At 46.4% G+C, this 10,992-nt stretch overlaps 1 protein-coding gene across 1 annotated transcript; it reads right to left on the bottom strand.

Moving 5' to 3' along the window:
- Positions 1 to 221: 221 nt before the first annotated feature.
- On the bottom strand, positions 222 to 10,403 carry LOC120943144 (nmrA-like family domain-containing protein 1). The gene is made up of 5 exons (XM_040356276.1): positions 10,087 to 10,403; positions 7,564 to 7,802; positions 6,387 to 6,636; positions 4,619 to 4,809; positions 222 to 567 (listed from the first exon to the last, which is right to left on the bottom strand). Exons 1-5 carry the CDS (start codon positions 10,121 to 10,123, stop codon positions 388 to 390), a joined length of 897 nt encoding a protein of 298 aa, XP_040212210.1. The 5' UTR covers positions 10,124 to 10,403; the 3' UTR covers positions 222 to 387.
- Between the last annotated feature and the right edge of the window lie 589 nt (positions 10,404 to 10,992).

Here is a 10,992-nt window from a genome sequence, read left to right as displayed (position 1 = left end):
GTCAATGCGGAACTAATTATTTTCGTTTCCGTTGACGTCAATGGGGAAACTCGCTTTGATATGCGAGTACTTTGGATTACGATCATTCTCCTGGAACGGATTATGCTCGTAATCCGAGGTTCAACTGTATACCGCAGTGATGTGCTCACACAGTGAACTGGATTGACCGTAATGTTTCATCCTTTCCAACTGCAAGCACAAGGAAAGGAAGCCCCGAAGGATTCAGGAAATCCATTTTATTAATACAAGTACAGATGACAGTCATGGTTGGTTTTAGTTGAAAGGTGGCTTGGTCTTTGCCTAGGATGGGAAAAAAAAAAAAAGTCTGACCCACGTGGCACAGGAAACATTAGAGGAACCATTCGCAGTCTGTTCAGGGGACAAGGTTCACAGGTTATCAAAGGCGGCCTTGTTCTCCTGTAGCCAGCTCTGGAAGTCCTTAGCTTTGGGGTTGAGCTGAAGAGTGAGTTCAATGTCACGGTCTGGTTTCATTCTGTTGAATATAAACATGTTGACCAGCTCCTTTGCCCCGGGGATGTCCGTCTTTCCAAAGTTTTCGGGAGTCAGCTGCAAAAGTTAAAGAGTGAAGGTTAAACATGAGCTCCATGAAACAGGGACCTGCCGTGTAATACATTTTCCTTCCACTTCACAATTATGTGCCACTTTGTGTTGGTCTATCACAGTGGTCTCCAAACTGCGGCCCTTTGCTTGCTTTTACCTGGCCCCTGGGGCATTATTCCCCCCACTTTCAGCAACCAATGATGGGGCACTAGCACTGGCACCAATCATAGGGCCCTATTCCTCCCTTTGATACCACAGATGGGGTACTATTGATACCATGGGATACCCAGGGCTCAAGTCCTGCGGGAACGCGTGGGAACGGAGTTCCTGCACTTTTTTCACAGCAGGAACGCAGTTCCCTTTGCAGGACTAGAGCAGCCGAGCCGATCGTTCACTAAGCGGCGATGCCCAGCTCGAGTCACTGTCAAGGGCAGGCGAACTTTAGTAATCCTTTATGTTACAGGTCGCTTCCTGTATATGGATTCATCGGGTAGTGTGCGGGTTTTCCGTCAGTTCCTCGATGCCGCAATGAACTCCTGGGAGCTTTTTGTCATTGTTCCCAGGAGACATTGCGGAGGTCTGCCGTGAGTTATTGTGAGATTTAGAAAGAACTTGCGGTTTAGTAATTATGCATATGAGCGTATAATTTTTTATTTTTTTTTGGTGGGGGAGTGGATCGTGGGTGGGAGTTCCCACACTTTTTTCCCCAGGACTTGACCCCTGGATACCACTATTGACTCCATTGATGGGGCACTATCACTACTACTGATACCAATGATGGAGCACTATTACTACTTCTGATACCAATGATGGAGCACTATTACTACTTCTGATACCAATGATGGAGCGCTGTTACTCCCCCTGAGACCAATCATGGGGAGTTGTGTACTCCCACTGACGCCAGGACATTTTCTACTCCCACCTGCCACAGTCCGGCCCTCTTAAATTTCGAAGGACAGTAAACTGGCCCTTTGTTTAAAAAGTTTGGAGACCCCGGGTCTATCACATAGAATCCCAATAAAATACATTTATGTTTTTGGTTTTAACATGACAGAATGTGGAAAACGTCAAGGGGGTATGAATACTTTTTCAAGGCACTTTATCATAGCTCCCGACTGTCCCTGATTTTGAGGGACTGTCCCTGATTTGGAGCAATGTCCCTCTGTCCTCATTTGTCCCTCCTTTTGGTCTGATCTACCGTATTTATCGCTGTATACCGCGCACCCCTAAAGTGACCCCCAATCCTGTGTAAAAAAAGTTATTTTTGTACTTACAGTTTTGGTGTCTTGCGCGGCGTCCATCGGCGCCCTCGTCGGGTCCGGCATCCTTCTGCGGCTTCGGGTGTCCTCTTCGGCGGGTCCGGCATCCTTCTGCGGCTTCGGGTGTCCTCTTCGGCGGGTCCGGCATCCTTCTGCGGCTTCGGGTGTCCTCTTCGGCGGGTCCGGCGTCCTTCTGCGGCTTCGGGTGTCCTTCTTCGGCGGGTCCGGTGTCCTCTTCGGCGGGTCCGGCGTCCTTCTGCGGCGTCCTCCCCGCTCGTTTCCCGCGCCGAGTTTTGAATACTGCGCCGGCATATACCGAGCGCAGTACACTCGGGAAGGCTCGGCAACTGTCGCGCTCACGTCCAGGACGTGACCGCGGAAGAAGCCGAGACTGGCCGACTATACCTGAGTGTACTGCGCTCGGTATATGTCGGGCGGGTATCGGCGTATATCGCGCACCCACGATTTTGCCCTGATTTTCAGGGCAAAAAAGTGCGCGATATACGCCGATAAATACGCTATAAAATTCACTTTTTCTCTATCAAAAAGTGTTTCCCAGAGCTAAACCTTTCATTTGATTTCTAAATTGCTGCATTTGTAAATTCCAAAATCCAATATAATTGTGGGTTTAACCAATCTTGTTTTTTGTACAGTTCTCCTTTAAGGGGCGGGGCAAGGGGTGTGTCCTATGCCTGCATACTTTTGCTGATGGGTGTCCCTCATTCCCATCTCAAAAAGTTGGGGGGTGTGCTATATGTAGCCTGCCATTCCTGGTCTTCTGAAAATACTAGTTGCATGCAGATCCCGTCTTTCATGGTTTCAGTCCTTGGCCTAGAACAAGTATGCAGGAAGTTCTACATTCACCTGCTGCGTTCTTATCCTGCGCAAGCAATTACTGAAGGTTGGCAACAAGGAAAATAGAATTTTCAGACGTTTTGGCTGGGGAAGGGCCTGTATTCTTTCATGACCGTTACATTTTAAGCATAAGTCCAGCCGAAACTTTTATATTGGCATAAAAGTCCAACATGTCTCAAGAGGGCTTCATCAGGGCTTCAGAATGCAGGAAAGGTGAATGTTTGGACAGAGAAATGTGTGCCAGTTCTGAAGATCTGTTTCCTGACAGTATTTCAGCAGCCATTCAGATCAGCCTCTCTCAATCAGAGATCCTTGGAACTCTTGGAGAACAGTGGTCTCCAAACTACAGCCCATGGGCTGGATGCCTGCCTTTATCGGACCCTTGGGACACCATTCCTCCATCTGACACCAATGATGGGGACATTATTCCTCCATCTGACACCAATGATGGGGACACTATTCCTCCCACTGACACCAATGATGGGGACACTATTCCTCCATCTGACACCAATGATGGGGACACTATTCCTCCATCTGACACCAATGATGGGGACACTATTCCTCCCACTGACACCAATGATGGGGAAACTATTCCTCCATCTGACACCAATGATGGGGACACTATTCCTCCATCTGACACCAATGATGGGGACACTATTCTTCCATCTGACACCAATGCTGGGGACACTATTCCTCCCACTGACACCAACAATGTGGTATTATTCCTCCCACTGACACCAATGATGGGGGGTGGGGCACTATTCCTTCTCTTAACCAAAGGGATGCTGTATAATTGTTTTTTTAATGCCACTGACCATCAAGCCTGAGGCATTAACAACTGCCACTGACCACAGTCTGGCCCCACTAAAGTCTGAAGGACAGTGAACTGGCCCCTTGTTTAGAAAGTTTGAAGACCTCTACTCTAGAGGTTGCTAGGGGGTCCTCAAGCAGTGAGGAATTTCTGCCCCTCCAGTAAGTTAACGCTGACACCAATGAACAGATGATTTAACTATCTGTAATGGGTGCTTTCTTTTCAATAACCACCAGTTTATTGAGGTCCTGCTTCCCGCTGACAATCAATGTAAGGAGCATTCTTCCCAATGATCACCAATGTAAATGGCCATTCTGTCCACTAACCACCAGTGTAAGGAGGCCTTTCTCCCCAGTGACCACCCTGGACTGTGCAGTGTGGCCAATAAAAAAAATAAAAAAAAGGGTCTCTCTTCCACTGCCCACCAATGTAAGGCGGTCCTCCCATTCTCCATCAATGTAAGAGGGTCCTTCTACTCTCCACCAGTGTAAGGTGGTCCCTCTCCCACTATCCACCAGTGTAAGGGAGTATTTTCCCACTGTCTACCAATGTAAGGAGGTGCTTCTCCACTGTCCACCAATGAAAGGGGGTCCTTCTCCAATGTCCACCAATAAAAGTTGGTCCTTCTCCACTGTCCACCAATGTAAGGAGGTGCTTCTCCAATGTCCACCAATGTAAGCTGTCATTTCTCCAGTAACCACCAATGTGAGCAAACCCAACAACTTTACTGTCTGCATTTCTTTTCTAGACAATATTGTTGTACCGAGCAGCCTTGGGTGTCAAAAATCGGAAACCAAACTGCACCCTTTATTCTTTTATTTATTCTTATATTCAAAATTACTGTTAATGGTAATACACCTCAAGTGGTAGATATAGCAGGTGATCCCTGGGACCTAAAGGGTTATATTAAGGGTTCCTATGTGTTAAAAGGGTTGAGAATGGATGACCCAGACTAACTTTTCTTCCATTCCTAAGACCCGACGAAAATATCCACAAATAAAGTGAAAATGGAAAAAAAATTCAACCTTGATTCTCTACTAGGTTTGGATTTCTGTCCATGTTGGGCAGATCTCCTGGTTTCCTATGTACTCTTTGTTTTAGATTGGAGTAATTACTTATCACCACTTATTACCTTGGCATCTCTGATGTTCTGGCCGAGTACTTTGGTCATTATGGCAGCATACTGTTCCATCGTCAGCTTCTCCGTGCTCAGACCAATGTCCTTGCCAGCGTATTTTGAGGGCGACTTCAAGATGCTGAGAACAACACCACCCAGATCCTCCACAGAAAACCCATCCAGGGGGACGTCGCCCATAGGGAGACCTGCAAGATGATAAATATCAGCGTCACACTATAGAATAGGATCATACTTCATATTATACAAGTCAATATGAGGTCAAGATTTATTGATGAACCCTGGGAGATTTTGGTAAAGTGGAGAATGGTAAAAATTAGGGATGTCCCGATACCGATACTAGTATCGGGACCGATACCAAGCATTTCCGATGCCTCAGCCGATACCTGGGCAGGCAGGGGAGTTGCAAGTCTTCTCCCCCCGTGCTGTCTTTCCCCCGTGTTCCGTGCTGTGCTCTTTCCCCCGTGTTCTGTGCTGTGCTTTCCCCCCCCCCCCCGTGTTCCATGCTGTGCTCTTTCCTCCGTGTTCAGTGCTGTCCTCTCCCCCCCCCCCCCCCCGTGTTCAGTGCTGTGCTCTTTCCCCCGTGTTTCGTGCTGTGCTCATCTCTTTCCCCCGTGTTCCGTGCTGTGCTCTTTCCTCCGTGTTCAGTGCTGTCCTCTCCCCCCCCCCCCCCCCCCCCGTGTTCAGTGCTGTCCTCTCTCCCCCCTCAATCTGTCAGGATGGAGAGCGGAGGTAGGAGCCGCTAAACCCGGCTCCTTCCTTTTCAGAATGAACAGAGTCAGTGATCACTGACTCTGTTCATTCATATAACTGAGCATCGTAACCTGTGTTTACGATGCTTCAGTTTATGAATGGAGGAGCTCCTGTCCATTCATTTCAGCTGAGGCTGCAGAGAAAGGGACTGGGGAATCTGTGTCCTTAGTCCCTTCCTCTGTCTTAAAGGGGAGATGTCAGAGGTATGTTAAGACCCCTGATATCTCTCCAAAGACCCCCAACAGGGCTGATTAAAAAAAAAAAAAAATTGCAACAAATATTTTTTTTGAAACAATAAATAAAAATAAAATGTAAATAAAAAAAATAAAAAAACACACTGACAATCCACCCCCCCCCCTAAAAAACACAAAAAAAATAAAAATAAAAATCACGAAAAAAATTGTAAAAAAAAAATAAAAAATACTGTCACATGACATTAAAAAAAAGTATCAGTAATCGCTATCGGCGAGTACTTGAAAAAAAGTATCGGTACTTGTACTCGGTAGTGGTATCGGGACAACCCTAGTTAAAATGTGCTAGGGAAAGGTTCCTAGTAATAGTGCTAGGGAAAGGTTCCTAGGTTCCTAGTAATAGTGCTAGGGAAAGGTTCCTGATGAGGAGGGCAAGAGTAGGGACTCGCCTCTCCTGGACATTCTTCTGATTGTGGACCAGATGGCCAGACCGCATTCAGTCCCCTCTCAACAGACTGTCACTCTGGCGGGAATCTACTCCTGTCACGCGGCTGAACTGTGAGTCTGCCCGGCTGGGTGGTTTCCCACCAGGTTTGTTGTGAACTGTTGCTGCATTTTTTCAATACAAGTTTATTGCACCTGCTGGTGTGAATCATTGACTCCGCACCACGCTGTGCCCCACCTACATACAGACAAGAGTAATCTCACCCGCTCTGATCTCTAATGTCTATAAATATACATTACACATCTATATGTATCTATATGTACTTTTTTTAAAATCTGCATCAGGTTATTTAAACACTGCTACAACATCATCTTACACAGAGTGTATCCATCGCCTTCCTTGTCCTTCTGTGGCCTGAAGAAGGTCAGCAAGTTCTCGAAGTAACAGGGGAGTCTCACACTGGTCATGGGCACGCCGATCTCCCGGAAATACTCCTCCGCCTCCCCTTTACCATCAAAATTCGGCACTTCCAGCTTTCCGTTGGTCAACTTCTTCACATTCTCCAAGCCACTGAACACCACTAATGTCAGGCCGAGACGTTTAGACACGTCCGCAAAACATTTGCCCTTGAAAAGAAAGAAGTCAGTTGTAACTTTCTGCCAAATTTAAGTTGCCAAAAACAAATTAATTGAATGTTTTTTCCGACGAAATTCCTCTCAAGCCTGCCTTGCATACACACGGTCACACAAAAGTTCAGTGAACTTTTGACTGCCAAGAACGCGGTGATGTAAAAGACCACGACGAGCCGAGAAAATTAAGTTCTATGCTTCCAAGCATGCGTTGATTTTTTTTCCAAACATGCATCAGGATTTGTACACACGTTTGGAAATTCCGATCAGTTTTTTTTTTCTGACGGGAAAATAGAGAACCCGGTCTCTATCTTTTTCCAGCAGTTTTTCCGTTGGAAAAATTCTGATGGAGCATACACACCGTCAGGATTCCCGACCAAAAGCTCTCATCAGACTTTTTCCAGCAGGAAAACCGATCGTGTGTACGGGGGATTCTTCACATTCACCACCAATGTAATGGGCATTCTTCCGATTCACCACCAATGTAAGGAGCATTCTTCCCATTCACCACCAATGTAATGGGCATTCTTCCCATTCACCACCAATGTAATGGGCATTCTTCCCATTCACCACCAATGTAATGGGCATTCTTCCCATTCACCACCAATGTAATGGGCATTCTTCCTATTCGCCACCAATGTAATGGGCATTCTTTCCATTCACCACCAATGTAATGGGCATTCTTCCCATTCACCATCAATTAACTGGATTTGTCGGGGGTTCCCTAAGACTTGAAAATTATGTCAAGGGTTCCTGTGGGGGTAGAAAGGTTGAGAAAGGTTGGGTTAGGTGATAAAACAACAATTACATTTCTTCTCTAAAAATATCTAGAGGAGAAATACCTACATGTCTACATTATTTGGAAGAGCACTCTAGTACATATAGTATGATAACAGAGGGATAACATGGGATGTGTCGGCTTACCTGGGCAAATTCCTTATCTTTGCTGAAATGTTCCAAGAAGTTGGTGACCACGAAAGCTCCATAAGCTCCCTTCAGGGCGGCCTCAACGCTCTTCTCGTCATCCAGATCTGCGGCCACCACCTCGGCGCCGGCCTCCTTCAGCTTCAAAGCAGCTTCTTTCTTCACATCACGAGTGACCGCCCTGACGGCAAAGGTGCCATCTTCTAGCAGAGTCTTGGCTACAGAGTTGCCCTGAGCTCCTGGACAGAAGACAAAAAGGTGATCAGAGCACAAAAGGGTTTTCCTGGACAGATTATAACAATGAACTTTTCATATTTTCTTCCTAGTGGGCCTATATGTAGCACCGTCCCCGTAGGGCTAGCTGAGTGTTGACTTCGTATGCCTCTCTCTGAATACCTGCAGCCAGTTGCTAAGGGTTTTCACTTACATGTATGTAGGAATTAAGTCTTCTTGCAGCAGACTTGATGCATTATCTTGTCTTCAGGATACAGTGGAACCTTGGTTTAAGAGTAACTTGGTTTGAGAGCGTTTTGATTTGCGAGCAACTTTTTATTTTTTTAAATTCTGACTCGGTTTGCGAGTGTTGACTCACAAGACGAGCAGGATTCAAGGTAAATAGGCCTGCAGTACCTCATTTGGCCTGAGGTACGGTGGCGCAAAAGCCGAGCAGAGGCGAAAATAGGCCTGCAGTACCTCATTTGACCTAAGGTACGGGGGCGCAGGAGCCGAGAAAAGCCGAACATTGGCCTGCAGTACCTCATTTGGTCTGAGGTACGGGGGCGCAGGAAACAAGCCAAAGTGTCCTCGGGCCTTTTAGGCCGTTTTCGGCACTCTCTGGAGCCCCCCCTCCACCTCTGGCCGCATTCGGTATTGCATCCCATTGAAGTCAATACGGAAGAAATTATTTTTGTTTCCATTTATTTCAATGGGAAAACTCGCTTTGATATGTGAGTACTTTGGACTACGAGCATTCTCCTGGAACGGATTATGCTCATAATCCGAGGTTCAACTCTAGTCTTAGGATTTAGGAGAAGCAATGGCCCAGCACTTCACGTGGCAAGCTGCAGCAGACGGAGGTGCCGCTTCCAGGAGCCCTACCACGGATCCTGTCTTCCTAAATGCATTAAGGTGAAAAAACGTTTACCTTTACAACCCCTTTAAACTGGTTGTAAACCTTGTTACACCACTTTTACCTACAGGGGCGCCTATCATAAGGTTTACCTGTGGGTACTGGAAATATCTCCTAAACCTTTACCTTATACGCTTGCGCCAATGTCATTGGCCAATGCGCCTTGAAGAAAGGGCACGATCGTGCTGTTTCTAAAGGACCTGTGCGGTGACCGTCGGCTCCTGTGCACATGCAAGAGAGTGACGTCACGTGACTCCGGCCAGTCACAGAGCCGGAGTCCACGGCCCCCTGGAAGGAAGAGGGGTGAAGATGGACGCAGCATTTTATGATTTTTTTTTTTTTTTTTACTAGTAATGGCGGCGATCATCGATTTTTATCATGACTGCGACATTATGGCGGACATATCGGACACTTTTGATGCTATTTTGGGACCGTTGTTATTTATACAGTGATCAGTGCTATAAAAATGCATTGATTACTGTGTAAATGACACTGGCAGGAAAGAGCATAGGTGTGCGCAGGGGGTGTGCCAGGTGTGCCTGGCCACACCCTAGTCACTCTGAGCACTCTTTTTTTTATAAAAATAAATAAATAAATATTTTATATATTTTTTGTATTTCTTTTTTTTCCTTCTTTCTTTTTATTAAAGGGTCCAAAGGTCCCCAGGGGCCCGGAGGTCTCGAGAACTACAATTCCCATCATGCTCAGTCATGTCTGTGAATGTCAGTGTGTTACAATGCCTCATGGGATGTGTAGTTCCGCAACAGCTGGAGGGCCGTAGTTTGAGGATTCCTACACTAACAGGTACATTTTCAGGAGGCGTCTACTCCCTTTTGGGGTTGATTTACTAAAGGCAAATAGACTGTGCACATTTGCAAGTACAGTTGCTCCAGAGCAGGGGGAGGCAACCTGTGGCACTCCAGCGGTTGCAGAACTACAAGTCCCATCATGCCTCTGGGAGTAATTGTAACTGCCAACCTTGCAATGCCTCATGGGAAATGTAGTCCCACAACAGCTGGAGCGCCACAGGTTTCCCACCCCCTGCTCAAGAGCTTAGTAAATGAGGTCAAGCTTCATTTTTATAATGAACACCCAATCACATGCAAGGAAAATAAATACACAGCATGTTTGCTTGCACGTGATTGGATGATGGAAGTCAGCAGAGCTTGCTCTCATTTACTAAGCTCTGGAGCAACTGCTCTTGCAGCATGCACGGTCTATTTGCCTTTAGTAAATCAACCCCATTGTCTCACTCCAAGCCGTACGGCACTCAAGGAAAAAGCCTTGAAGCGCATAATTGATCGGTGAACTTTTTGCACAGGAGCTTCACCGTCCGCTCGCTGACAGTGTCCCCTCCCCCCCCCCCCCATTGCAGATTCTCCTTCCTCACTCACCTGTGGCTCCGAAGACTGTGATGACTTTCTTGGACATGGTGACAGTAGAGGAGGACAATAGAGGAGGAGGACAATAGAGGAGGACAATGGAGGAGGAGGACACCTTCTGGTCTCAGATGTTGATCTGTGGAAGGCTCTGCTAGAACAGAAGGAGAAGAGAGAAGAGTTTCTATAGGAAGCCGTAGTCACCCCCACCCCTGATTACTCTGTTTAGATTGGAGCCAAGAGTCACTGTGACTCAGCAATAGTACAATAGAGGACTGGAAGGGGACAGAGCCTGACCAGGGGCCGAGGGACCCCAACCAGAGACCCCCCTACACTGATCTCATGCCAGAGCAGTCAGCGGCCAGTCACATTGCACAGGAGGAGAAGTCTCCTTCTCTGAATAGATCACTATTCTCCCAAAGCTTGGATACAGAACAAAATAAAAAAACTACAATGTATCAAAGTTACAGAAACTTCAAATGCCTTGGATAACCCCGGATATTAACCACTTCAGCCCCGGAGGATTTGGCTGCCAAATGACTAGAGCGCTAATTGCGATTCGGCACTGCGTTGCAAAACCAATCGATAAACGCTTATTGCGATTTTTTTTAACAAAAATATGTAGAAGAATACGTATTGCCCTAAACTGAGGAAAAAAAATACTTTTTTTATATATATATTTTTGGGGGATATTTATTATAGCAAAAAGTAAAAAATATTGCATTTTTTTTCAAAATTGTCGCTCTATTTTTGTTTATAGCGCAAAAAAAATAAAAACCGCAGAGGTGATCAATTACCACCAAAAGAAAGCTCTATTTGTGGGAAAAAAAGGACGCCAATTTTGTTAGGGAGCCACGTCGCACGACCGCGCAATTGTCAGTTAAAGCGACGCAGTGCCGAATCGCAAAAAGGGGCCAAGTC

Source organism: Rana temporaria, chromosome 6, assembly GCF_905171775.1.
Source record: "Rana temporaria chromosome 6, aRanTem1.1, whole genome shotgun sequence".
Taxonomy (NCBI): domain Eukaryota; kingdom Metazoa; phylum Chordata; class Amphibia; order Anura; family Ranidae; genus Rana; species Rana temporaria.
Note: the sequence above shows the minus strand (reverse complement) of the source record. Positions and strands in the feature narration are given on the sequence as shown.